Genomic DNA, 14,351 nt, shown 5'->3' on the forward strand with positions numbered 1-14,351 from the left:
CAAGGAACCCAAGGGACGTCTCTGGACCTCAACTGAGAAGGGAGAACCCACAGCATTGGATTTAGCAAAGAATAGCTGAAGTAAGTAGGAAACATCCACTGTGTCTGCACATAGCACCAGGATTGTGCGAACCAGCACCGCCAAGTTACAATGACCCATGCCAGAGAAAGCTATTGACAGTTTAAGCATTTCCTCTGTGTTAGGTGGAAGGCTGTAGCATTACCCCCGGCTACACAGTAGGTTCCAGGCTGCGAGGGTGCCAGTTATCTGGGTTGAGCAGCTTATAAAAGGTTTGAGTTCACCTGATGGCACAGTTTTGTGACCAGAACACATACGTTCGGAGCACACTTCTTAGCTATCCCAAGATTCAGGGAAACCTGGGGCAGTCCCCACAGAACTAGGCTCTAGATTCCTCTCCTCTGTTTACCAAAATCCTTCATATAGCGAGAAGTGTCTTCTGCCCGAACCTGTAGGGTGAGGTAGGGATTTGCCCTCCTCTCAGCACCACTGAGGCAATGAGAGAACCAGCTCATCTTTTCATGGGTGCACTAATGCTATTAAGGGAGGCAAGCAGTAGTCCTATGTTCTGAGATCACAGTTCCCAGAGGGGGATAGCTGCCCCAAGAGGGAGGTTCCCCATAAGATGACACTTCAGTGCAGCCCCCTGAAAGGATGTGAGCATAGGAGACAACCTGCTGACTGGCTGGGCCTTTATGGTAAGGTAACGGCCTCCTTACTTCAGCTATGAGTGGGAAGACGTCACCTACACAGTTGGGGCCTATCCTGAACAAACCTAGCACCCCCCCCCATACAATACAGATATTCGCAGAGAAGAAACCGAATAGTGTTGTAGGCGGAGGCCGGTATCAAGCCGCCACAGTACCCTAAATACAGATAGTTCCAAAGTACCACGTTGTGTGTGCAGGTGGCCCCAGCATCCTAACTGTGGGTATCCACAGAGGTGGAAGCTAAACTAGGTTGTGCATGTGGGCGGAGATATCCTCAGGGGTAGAAGCTAAACAGCATTGTGCGTGCAGCCTGACGCAGCACCCTCAATATAGGTATTCACACGGGGGGAGGCTGCACAGCACTGTGCGCATGGGCAACCACAGCACCCTAAATAGAAAGTACAGATGTTAGCGGAAGAAGATGCTGAGCCGCGCTGTTCCACTGTGGCTACCACAGCGTTGTGCACATAGGCAACCACAGCACCCTAAATAGAAAGTACAGATGTTAGCGGAAGAAGATGCTGAGCCGCGCTGTTCCACTGTGGCTACCACAGCGTTGTGCACATAGGATACCACAGCACCCTAAATAGAAAGTACAGATGTTAGCGGAAGAAGATGCTGAACGGCGCTGTTCCACTGTGGCTACCACAGCGTTGTGCACATAGGATACCACAGCACCCTAAATAGAAAGTACAGATGTAAGCGGAAGAAGATGCTGAACGGCGCTGTTCCACTATGGCTACCACAGCGTTGTGCACATAGGATACCACAGCACCCTAAATAGAAAGTACAGATGTTAGCGGAAGAAGATGCTGAACGGTGCTGTTCCACTGTGGCTACCACAGCGTTGTGCACATAGGATACCACAGCACCCTAAATAGAAAGTACAGATGTTAGCGGAAGAAGATGCTGAACGGCGCTGTTCCACTGTGGCTACCACAGCGTTGTGCGCATGGGCAACCACAGCACCCTAAATAGAAAGTACAGATGTTAGCGGAAGAAGATGCTGAGCCGCGCTGTTCCACTGTGGCTACCACAGCGTTGTGCACATAGGATACCACAGCACCCTAAATAGAAAGTACAGATGTTAGCGGAAGAAGATGCTGAGCGGCGCTGTTCCACTGTGGCTACCACAGCGTTGTGCACATAGGATACCACAGCACCCTAAATAGAAAGTACAGATGTTAGCGGAAGAAGATGCTGAACGGCGCTGTTCCACTGTGGCTACCACAGCGTTGTGCACATAGGATACCACAGCACCCTAAATAGAAAGTACAGATGTTAGCGGAAGAAGATGCTGAACGGCGCTGTTCCACTGTGGCTACCACAGCGTTGTGCACATAGGATACCACAGCACCCTAAATAGAAAATACAGATGTTAGCGGAAGAAGATGCTGAACGGCGCTGTTCCACTGTGGCTACCACAGCGTTGTGCACATAGGATACCACAGCACCCTAAATAGAAAGTACAGATGTTAGCGGAAGAAGATGCTGAACGGCGCTGTTCCACTGTGGCTACCACAGCGTTGTGCACATAGGATACCACAGCACCCTAAATAGAAAGTACAGATATTAGCGGAAGAAGACTAGCTGCCCAGACACTATTCCCTCCTCAGAAGTTGAAACTTCTGATGATTCAGACAGGGACCCTTCCATTAGACCTAGGGTTAATTTTTTAGCGGAAGCACGGCGTTTTCGCCTAGGTTCCCTCCAAGAATCCCGGTCCAAACCACCAGATACTACAACGGTCACGCCCGGTACTTCCGGTATACAAACAAGGGCACGCAGCAAGAATCTTCGACCTCCCAACACGATGACCAATTAGTAGTTAATCTCTCAGATTATTCTCTCTCTCCTTCTGAGTTACACATCCTTAATAAAGGTTTGTCCTATTGTCCCACAAATTTTTGGAACATAACACAAACCAAAATTGTTTTTTTCAAGTTCATACGTCAACTCAAACTTACGTCCTTCTTTTCTACAATCACCTCTCCTCCTTCCAGGTCCCCCCTCTCACCACCATCTCAGGATTTTTCTGTTCGGGACCTAGAAGATATTGGGCTTCTATATAATCTAGCAAATACTTCCGAACCAGACCTTCCTCTCAACATACTAGCAGAACAACTAGAGTTAAGTACTAATCAGTACTACCCTTCGGGCATGAGACCGAAATCTACCTTTACTCCCACTCTCCCAGCAGGCAATTCTATTGACCTCTTTGCACAAGCAGTTCTTAACGATTTTGATAAAGAGTACAAACGTTATTGCAATAAGCGTAAATTCTTTCCATCAAACATTACACGCCAACAAATTGCTGCTCTGACCAACTTAAGAATGAATCCCAATATCATCATCAAGGAAGCAGATAAGGGAGGAAATATTGTCATTCTTAATACCTCAGATTATCTCCTTGAGGCTTACCGCCAACTACATGATTCCCAGTGTTATAAACGACTAGATGCGAATCCTACTGCACACATACAACATCAACTCTCAGTACTTTTGGATCACTGGTTCTCCCGCCGTGTCATTTCGCATCAAGAAAGAACTGCCCTATTTTTGTCTCACCCTACTGTTCCAACTCTATATTTACTTCCTAAAATTCACAAGAAAGACTTTCCTCCTAAAGGCAGACCTATAATATCAGGTGTCAACTCGATTTGCTAAAAATTAGGGACTTTAATTGACCTAGTACTTCAGCCTTTCATGATCAACTTACCTTCTTATGTGAGAGACACGAAAGATATCATCTGTAAACTCCAGGATATCGATTGGCAACCTGACTATCTCTTAGTGACCATAGACATAGTCAGTCTATATACTTCTATCAGACACCATGACGGTCTAGATGCTGTTAGACAAGCACTCTCAACAAGACCAGTATCACTCACTACTCACAACTGTATGATATTGAACATGTTACAATTCTGCCTAGAGAATAACTACTTTCTCTTCGATGGCCACTTCTATTTGCAATTGCAGGGGACGGCAATGGGGCCCAAATTTGCGCCCCCGTATGCCTGTATCCTCATGGGAGCGGTCGAACGTGAGTGGTTGTGGAGCGATCAAAATGAATGTTTTTCCCAAAATATCATCTTTTGGGGACGTTATATAGACGATATTTTGATGATTTGGCAAGGACAAAGAACTCTACTTACTCAATTCTTACAGTCTCTAGTACCAAACAAATGGGCCATTGATATCACATATACCATCTCAGACTCTCAGGTTGAGTATTTAGACTTACTGATTTTTGTGGAAAATGAGAAATTGCAGACCCGTTTTTTCAGAAAATCAACAGCGGCAAATGCAATTCTACACGCCAGCAGTTGTCACCCTCCAAGTATAATTAATAATATCCCACAAGGTGAGTACAGACGAGCAAGACTTAACTGCACCAAATCTACTGATTATGATTTGTTCTCTGCACAAATAACAGAGAGACTCCTGACCAGGGGATACAATCATAAGTCGCTGACCTTTTCCAACAGCAAAATGGGCAAAATGGACCGTAATCAGATGATTAATTCATCTCCACGACACAAAGAGGATTCTACTATTCGCTTTATTACTCAATTTCATAATGGTCATCATTTAATACGGAAACATCTTCGGAAACACTGGTATCTCATAAGCAGAAATTCCTCTATCCAAAAATTCATTACTCAACATCCAAGAATAGGGTTCCGCCGGGCTCCTAGTCTTGGAGACAAACTTTGCCCTTCCTTTTTTCAACTAACAGCCCCAGACCCTCATTTTCCTAAGCCCAAAGGATTTTTCACTTGTACCAAGTGTTCAATATGCAAATTAGGACTCAACAGATCGACTCTATTACATATCAATAACAAAGAACTCATAATCAAGGACTTTATCAACTGCGAAAGCAAACATGTGGTATATCTGATTTTCTGCCCATGTTACAATGCCTATATTGGCAGTACGATTCGTCCATTAAAACTTCGAATCCAAGAACATTTTCGGAATATCTCAAAACTGGAGACCAAGGCGCCGTTAGTGGAGCACTATAAAACATTTCACCATCATGAACGTTTTTTCAAATTTAGTGGAATACTTCGTATCACACCATCCCCACGGGGCGGCAACTTACAACTACGACTGCGTCAAGAGGAAAGCAGGATGATTATCCAATATGACACAGTGAACAATGGTCTGAACCAGGATCACGAATGGCATTATTGGCTACTGTAAATGTTTTATTGTATTGCTTAAATTTTTTGATGGTGTGAAGTTCAGGTCTTCAGTGATATATAATTGTTCTTCCTCCCCTCTAAATTGCTGGCTCTTTTTGTGAACTTATAATTGCTTCATATCTGCCTCTTTTTCTTTTGGTAACGAATTCCTTTTCATTCTTTTTTCGTCTTTTTGACTATTTTCTCATCATCTTTGTCTCACTGTCTTTCCAACTCTTATCTTTTGCCTCATTGTCCGAATATAGGACTTTATTCTGATTTCTGGCTTTAATCTCCCCTCTAAAATCTATTCATGTAAATCGTTTCCCATGTTTACCTTTTTTCACTCTCTTCCACTGTGTCTCATCCTCTTTTCATTCTTTATTTCTCAAATGTCGTTCTAACTCTCTTTGGTTCTTTTTATTTCCGCTTTTTCATATTCTGTTGTCTGAGTTCCTAAAACCTTATAGATTTTCTCTTCTTTTCTCATTTTTCCTACATCACTAAGTGGATTTTATTGTTATTTACGGCCTCGACCTCTTCAACATGGCCGCCATTAAATTTAGCACATCTCTTGTTGAGTCCCTCCTCTGTTTCGCTGTATTGGAAACAGAGAAAGGACGCCTTAATCTTATAATTGCGGTATTGCCAGACGGCGTCGTAGCGATTTCAACGCAGGACGCGCTGGGGAATGTTTGGCCTTTTCTCTGCAGAGGATTTCCCTCGTTTATTGCTATCCCAGGTAAAAATACTTTTTCCCTTGTCTGGACTTTGAACATTCAGCGAGTATGGAATTAAGGGTATTTAGTTAAATTATACTGCTTCCAAAACGTTTTTAGCCTGCCTGACGGAGAGTATTTGCCCACATGTAACAGCGTCCTTGTAATTAACAACTTGTTGCACATATTTCTTTGGCATTTGTTGACATCTCCTCATCTTACCTTTTGATGACTATTTTATTTAATTGTGCAGACCCACAAACCAGAGACATGGTTGATGGGGGTTCCAAAAGGCCTCTTTATGACCGAATGAACTTTATCATGATGTTTTTCCTTTCTTCATTTGACACACATGCATTGATGGTAGACATTACTTGCGATACGCTTTCAGGGACCAATTCGTCACTATAGATATTCGGATGTTCTTAGTCTTCTGTGTCATTACATAATTATTGATTAGGCACGAGAGGTTTTAAAATTTGTTCTCGTATTTAGATTTCTATTTACAACTGTGACTACTGACGCCAGAAGATTTCATTCTGTTCTGGATGGGGTACGGTATCAACCCTTTACTATTTTTGGTTTCACACTAACATTTTTCACAGGATTGTTTTCAATATTTTTTGCTCACATGAATCTTCGTAGAGCATGAATTAACATTACGTGAGTGCCAGCTTATATTTAGATTTCACTTATTACTAAGACAAGACTACAATACTTTCGTTTATAATTTCTTCTTTACTTTTCTCACTCTCACAAAACTCGTTCCCTCTTTTCTCCTTCAAATTAAAGAGCAGTCTATTCTTAATTCTCCCAATCTCACTTTTGGCCTTACTTTAACTCATATTCTTCCTATGACCATGGTACTTGGTTTACACGGCAAAATCTATCATGGATCACATCTCGATACTTTGAGGTCTCACTGAGCGGGAGCACAATATGCCCTGCATGATTCACATGGCTAGCATGCTTTCTATTTGGTAACATATTTCGCTTGACTAGTTACTTATTTCTTTCATATATATTCTCTACAGCCTTGAGAAAGCCCCCGCCTATCCGCTCAAGGGGCGAAACACGTGTTGGCTGTTCCTCTACTGAATGTTGCTATTTGTTCCAAACCGTGATATCAACAGACTGGCTGTTCCTCTACTGAATGTTGCTTTTTGTTCCAAACCGTGATATCAACAGACTGGACTGTCATTTCGTGGATTTTTTGATTTGAACTCCAGCTTCCAGATTGTCAATAATTCACTGGACTAATAACTTCTGGAACTGATCACCTCTTTCTTTTTCGCTTTTTCTCAATAAATCACTATGGAAGCATTAAGCTGAGTAGTTTTAATTTTTGAAGTGGAAACTCACCTCCTATTGATTTAGCATTATAACTTATTGGGAGGCTTAGGGTCCAGGCCTTCCGGTTTTGAGTTCCCACAACCTTTTTATAAATTCGGCATTCCAAGGAAGTCTACTGGCTGGACTCCCCCTTTCTTTCTCGGAAGAAGATGGTGAACGGCGCTGTTCCACTGTGGCTACCACAGCGTTGTGCAAATAGGCTACCAAAGCACCCTAAATAGAAAATACAGATATTTTCAGAAGAGGAAGCTGGACTGTGTTGTGCATGTGGGCAACCACAGCACCTTAAATAGTAAAAGAAGATTTTCACAGAGGAACAAGCTGAACAACGTTGTGTGCATGGGCTGCCACAGCACCCTGTACAGTAAATATAGATATTCACAGAGGACGCTGAAAATCAGTGTGCGCCTAGGCTACCACAGCACCCCACATAGTAAATACAGATATTCGCGGACGAGGATGCTGAACAGTGTTGTGCACATGCGTCCCCACAGCACCTTAAAGGTATTCCCAGAGGCGGAAGCTGAACTGCATTGTGCGCACAGGTTGTGAGAGCATTCTAAAACTGATATTCATGAAGGAGGTAACTGAACAGCATTGCATACGTGGGCTGCCACAGCACCATAAATACAAATATTTGCACCGGTAGAAGCTGAGCTGCATCATGCACACTGGCCGCACAGCACTCTAAATACAGGGGAAGCTGAGCCGCATTTGTGCGTGCAAGTAGCCCCAGCACCTTAAGTGCAGGTAACAACAGAGGTGGAACCGAACTTTGTTGTGCACGAAGGACACAACAGCACCATAAATCCAAGTGTGGATGAACAGTGCAGGAGCTCCATAGATAGAGCTGTTTCTCTGTGTTGCTTGCTAAGAGCGGTGAAGAAGCATCATAGGTAGCCCGTGCCTCCATGGTGGTAGCTAAGAACCAATCAATCAGATATTTTAAAGCGCACTACTCACCCATTGGGCCTCAAGGCGCTGAGGGGTGTGTCCTTGGAGGTCAGTTGAGGAGCCAGGTCTTGAGGTCCTTCCTGAACTGAGGCAGCGATGGCGACTGTCTGAGGTGAAGAGCTAAGGTGTTGCAGCCTTTTGCTGCCAGTGTGTGAAGGGCACAGGAGCTCCCCACGCCGGTATCCAGCGGCGGTGCTGCAGTCCCATAGATAGCTCTGTTTCCCTGTGTTGGTAGCTAGGTAACTTGTAAGGCACACCCTCGCCAGTGGTGCAGAGGATGCAAGGATTGAGAAGCGGTCATCCACAGTGCATTGATCAGGCAAACCTGGTGCAGACAAGTGGAGCTCTAAGTCTAGTTTACAGAGTCTGATTTGGATAAAGAGCCCTCCCCCCACCCTCCCTCCCCCCGACTCCCCCCACCTCCCCGTTAATAAGACAGTCCAAAGTTAAAAGGAGTCCCCAGACAGATTAGTCTTAAAATGTCTCTCTACCAGGGGACGTCAATGACTGTCTTCACCCAGGCTTGGCGGGAAGACAAAGAAGGGAAGAGCGCTTGAGTAACATTATAAACTGAAGTAAACGGCTTACAAGGAGATCAGTTATAAAAAATACTGAAACTTAGTAATTAGTTATGCGTTTAGTGACCTTGATTGCACTGGATGAAACTTGCAAGTATTAACCAAATGGAGAAATGGGTCAGAATCGTGCAACGAAAAAGACAATAAATGAAGGAACCGGTGATCCAGCAGTGTAATTACAAACAATTGCTCTGTATTGAAGCACCAGAGCTAATGCTTACTTAACTACTTGCATGTAGATCAGTCATCATTTTAACATATTCTGCTCCACAGGGATATGCTCTTCAGGAGGTTTCCTTGTATTAAGAGTGGAGCACAACCTTCTCTCTCTGTGAATTACTGGATGAAAATAAGTGCAACCAATTCACTGGATAGATGTGTGTTTCTTGCTGTTACAGGACCTGTTGATACTTACTTTTACTTCTTGTGTCTGGCATAGATTTTATCCTGCTTCCTCATGTCAGGCATCAAGACCCCCGCATAGGTTATATTCTGCTTCTTCATGTCAGGCATCAGGAGCCCCGCATAGATTTCGTCTTCTTCTCATGTCCGCGATCAAGAGCCCCACATAGATTTCATCCTGCTTCTTCATCTCAGGCATCAAGAGCCCCGCATAGCTTTCATCCTGCATCTTCATGTAGGTATCAAGAGCCCGTATAGATTTCATCCTGCATCTTCATGTCGGGTATCAAGAGCCCGTATAGATTTCATCCTGCATCTTCATGTCGGGTATCAAGAGCCCGTATAGATTTCATCCTGCATCTTCATGTCGGGTATCAAGAGCCCTGTGTAAATTTCATCCTGCATCTTCATGTCAGGCATCAAGAGCCCCTCATAGCTTTCATCCTGCATCTTCATGTCGGGTATCAAGAGCCCTGCGTAGATTTCATCCAGCACCTTCACGTCAGGTAACAAGAGCCCTGTGTAGATTTCATCCTGGATCTTCATGTCAGGTATCAAGAGCCCTGTGTAGATGTCATCCAGCATCTCCATCTCGGGCATTAAGAACGTTGTATAGATTTTCATCCTCATTTTTCATGTCAGCCACAAGGGCCCGCATAGATTTCATCCTGCATCTTCATGTCGGGTATCAAGGTAACAACTTCTCCAGACAGGTACGGAATTCCACTACTAGACGGACACTACAGTACTGTTTCCGAAGGCAGACCGCATTCAAACTTCGACTTTTTACCTCAAAATCTATTTGACCTTTATGCATAAATGTCGCAGATGAAGCTTAGACTGCAACCACACAGGGCAGAGGACCTCTAACTATCCCCAAGGAGATCTAAGACTCCCCCTTCAAACGGGTTCGATAATATATAGGCCATAAACATAGATCCCGGGTGGGAGGGGGGAAGGTGGACAGGTCACTATCACATACTTTTACTAAACTATATTCCAAACTCATAATATGAAGTGCCCTGCCACACTCAAACTGGTACATTTTATTAGTGACCCTGCGACCCTGCTGTCCGTGTGACCCTCTTCCCCACTGACAGGGGTTGAAGTTAGCACTAATGGCGTTCCGCCTGGGGGCGGGGGGGTCCCCATGAGCTCCCCACTCCCTTCACCTGTGTCGGTGTACCTCGGTGTCAAGGATACTCAGAGTCCCATTTACCCAACATCCCGCAGCTAGCTTTCTTTGATGGGTGCAGCTGCTACCCAGGGGCGAACACTGCATGTCAAATAACATTCAAAGTCTCAGAAGAGCTTTTCCAATGGCTCTTGAGCCAGTACCAAAGCAAACCAGTTTTCCTCTAAATATCTGCTCTCTTGGTATGTATTTGTGGCTTTTTGGTCCATCAATAACAGAATATTATGATTCCACAGGCAGAGTGGTCTTTCTTAGTTGACTCCTGCAGTACTTCAAAGTTTTGTTAAACAAAAAAAAAACAAATTACAAAAATTGTGTTTTAATTTTTTCGAAATGTGTTCATTTACACCCTTTAACATTGGCATGCTCTGACTCGAGTGTTACATTATCATCCATGAAGCGCAGCTTTGGCACATGAACACTCCTGCATTATATCGACTTCAATACTTTACAATTCCAATTTTGCTTTTCCCAGCAGCTTTGATATCATCAGCATACATCATCCTTTAGCAGGTGCGTGATGACTATGTTCCCCTCTGCAGAGGGCTTGCACACCTCGTACAATATACACTTCATTTAATGGCATTTATTTTAAACAGATGCTTATTGGTTGCTTTTAGTTGGGTTTTGCATTTATAATCACTCTTGGGTATCTGTGTCTCTTAGAATACAGAGTGGTTCCCAAATAGCGTGAAGACAGGATGTCACTGGGAGAAGTGTGACATACATTTGCTATTCTCATTACAATATATTAAACATTTATTCCAGTCCTCTATATTCTGAGATCTTGGGCTCCCCAGTAAAAGTGCCACTCTGCACATAGCCAGCAGTAATGCGAACATTGGAACAATACCTCAAAGCTGAGGAGTTTCTGAGCTTCTCTACTCATTGCCCTCTTCCTGCTTCATGCTTACCGCTTTTGCCTGTTTTTCTGTTCACCCTGCTCTCTGTCCATTCCTTTTAGAGGAAAGGTACCTTTCTTACTGGGGTAATCACACACTCACTACATTGCTGCTGTGCCAAATAAGGAAAGACAGAAGAGTTTGTGTCTAAACACACTCTGCGTCAGATGGATCTCTCAAATATAAAGAATTACTAAGAGCAAAATTAAGACTTTCGACTGTCCTTCTGTCTGCATGTATTGCTGCAGATGAGAGGCTGGAGACCGGCCCACACCGGAACCCACAACCAGGGGAGTCGGGCTGAAAGCTGAGTACTGTCACATGGCATGGAGTGATACTTCACAAAAATGTTGCTGCTCTCAATATTATGGTAACTCTAAGCTTAGAGGCCCAGTGAGCTTGCAACTGGCACATCTTTTCAGCAGAGGTAGTTGGTGGGTTGACAAGGGTGCACACACATATGAAGCAAAGATGTATTGACCAGTTTGTTGAGTTTCTCTTTGAGTGCTTGATTACCTCTTTTCAGTCTGTCTATAGGGTTCTGAATCAGGAAGGTTCCAAGGGGCAGATCGGGAGAGCAACACTGTAATCTGGTGACTGCACACACTGTTTACATACGACCTTGACAGTATTGAGGGACGGTAGCTGTGGTAGGCCTAGCCAGAGACCCCTTGTCCTGAAGAAGTATTGCTGACTGGATAGGCTTTACAGGCATGAAACCTGTAGAAATAAACTTAGGGAATGGGTCAGACCTTCTTGTTCTTGTTTTTATAGCTGTCAAAGGATGACAAAGTTTAAATCTAGGGAGATTTAATCATAGGGGTTCCCATAGCAGAACCAAGCAGCCCTGCTGCCCATCACAGTAATTGATTGAATGAAACTATGCTAGATTCCTCATGCTCCCAATACAAGACATGCACACGTGGGAGCTCACCCCAACCTTACAAGCCAACTCTTGGAGGGGTAAGGAGCAGGCCTTATGATGAAGCATGAGGTCCCGTGTGGGTGATGACCCACTGTTGTCAATACAAAAAAAATAATTCTCATGTGTTCAGTGCATTTTTGTTGCTGGTATTTAGTGTATTTTCTAGCACAACCAGTCTGTTCTTGTGCTATTGTTTTCTGTCTATTTTGGGAGGATAGATGACACACCTCCTCGGTTGACTAGTGATCACACATCCTACTTTTCTTTAACACTGCAGTTCCTACATGTGTAGAAAATGTTAGGAGAAGTGGGCATTATCAAGGCAGGGACTTATACCTTCCGTAGCTTAGGATAGACTTTATTTTGAAGAGAAAAGGTAAACTTTTGTTGTCCAAATTTCCTCTGCTTTTGTTGCTTCTATGCCGCCTGTACTTAGACATCTTTCATAGAAGGAAATGTTTACTCTTCAAGTTTTATGCCTAAAACTCAAAGATCAGAGGACTTTGCTGGTGTTTTCCATTGACTCATTCATTTGGGTTGGTCAACAGCTTCTTCGTCTGCTGGTATGTTTTTTACCAGTTCTGTGCAGAGGTCACCTTCTGCGTTCAGCAGACTTTTGTTGATCTACAGAGACTCTTGGAACCAAACTAGGGAGGTGGACAAGTGGAAAACCTAGAAACGTCTGATGTTGCTGTGTCAGATAGTATAGTAAGGATGTTGGCTCAGTGCCTGTGGTAGAGATGTGTGGAACCTGCAGGTCGCTTATTTCAACAATGGTTGGGCTGTCCTTGCACTGAGTGCTTTTGATTTGGGTAATGAGAACACCCATTACCTAGGAGTCACCATTCAGTTTGTGATGTGCGCAGTACACATGGACAATGCTGGTCCTGCGATTTTGCTTTTGATTTGTCAGCCAAAAGGAGTTGAAAATTGATGTTATAGCTGTTGGCAGCTGGCTCAAAGAGCATCAAAATCCTGGGAAACAGCATAATAATTTATTATCTTCTGTACTATAGCTACTAACTATAAAATGTCATGGATGTCACCGGGAGAGGGAGTGGGTAAATCAGCAACATTCTTGACGGTGTAGTGGTTTAAATACCAGTGGAAGGACTGTGACTCCTTAAGTGGTTGGGCAATTGCATGTTTTGGAGATGTATGAGAGATCAGGGGAACATCTGGCCGAGGGGATTGGGCCATGTGGACATGCCTCTTGGTATGTGTGCACTGATGACAGTAGATTTCATTGAGTCCTCTTGCCTTCTCAGGATGACATCCTCTCCTTCGAGACCGAGAAGCAGGCAGTCTACATGCAGATCTACCGGCCTGTGTACTTCCAGCTGGTGGATGTCCTGCTGCACAAGGCCCAGTTCCCTGCGGATGAGGAATATGCATCCTGGTCGTCTGATGAGAAGGAACAGTTCCGGATCTACAGGTACAGGAGCCTGGGTGGGATGTGGTCTTCAAAGCTGCTGGCTGAAGGCAATGGCCAGGAGAAACTTCCATATGAAAGACATAAAGATAGAAAAATGGAATATAGCATCAAATGATGACCCCAAGTTTATCTGTTTCCATGTTTACTTTGACCAGTCAAATCGTTCATGGCCCTCCACTTTACCTTAATTAATATGTCAGGTTTTTTAATCTCTTTACCAAAATAAATTATCATGATTTAGTAGATTCCACGTCTTGAAGCCAGCATCCCTTAACTATAGTTTAATAACCCAAGACCTACTGTCTCAACGGTGATGACATCATTTGATTGCTCGAGTCGTGTTCAAGCCATTGCAGGGAAACAAATAATATTAACATTCTAGTGCACAGGGTTTTCACCATGAGAAAGGGTTGTCCCATTGGTCTGACACTGGTTCTGTATCCCATATATATGTGGGTTTGAATAGCTTGAATGCTTGACCTTTGAACAATTAGAATTGTAAACACCTAGGGTCATCCAAGGTGGTAATTTCTTGAGAGAGGCGGGGAAGCTCTTTTTAACGATGGCTCCACCTCTGAAGTAGCCTATTCCGCAAACTCCTGTGTTTTGCCCATGCACGGGTTATCACTTTTGGATTCTTGTCATTGGTCCCACATTGACCAGCAGAGTTGACACGAGGAGTGCTTTGCTGGACAGTTTCCTTTGGTGGTAGGAGGGTACAAGAGGTGCCATTCTTAACAGCCTGGCAAATTCAGAATATTTAGCTCTGTAGAGAAAGAACACTTGTAACATGTCCCTGCTTACTGTTGTCACATTCATTTGGAATTTGATCGGCCTAATTTCAAAGACTCACTGACCATTGCTCCCTTGCTAAAAGTAGCTCCTCTCAACTTCAATAAGATTACCTACACACTCTCACCCCATCCACTCACAACCCATACACACACACCACCTTGCAACACACTCCTGC

At 44.0% G+C, this 14,351-nt stretch overlaps 1 protein-coding gene across 1 annotated transcript in view; it reads left to right on the forward strand.

Annotated features, from left to right (window-relative positions):
* The window catches only part of IPO13 (importin 13), a 370,551-nt gene that overhangs the window by 196,642 nt on the left and 159,558 nt on the right, over nt 1-14,351 (forward strand). The window contains exon 5 of the mRNA XM_069227822.1: nt 13,215-13,381. Coding sequence (XP_069083923.1) covers nt 13,215-13,381 — 167 coding nt within the window. The remainder of the gene's footprint in view (nt 1-13,214; nt 13,382-14,351) is intronic.

Source organism: Pleurodeles waltl, chromosome 4_1 (assembly GCF_031143425.1).
Source record: "Pleurodeles waltl isolate 20211129_DDA chromosome 4_1, aPleWal1.hap1.20221129, whole genome shotgun sequence".
NCBI lineage: Eukaryota > Metazoa > Chordata > Amphibia > Caudata > Salamandridae > Pleurodeles > Pleurodeles waltl.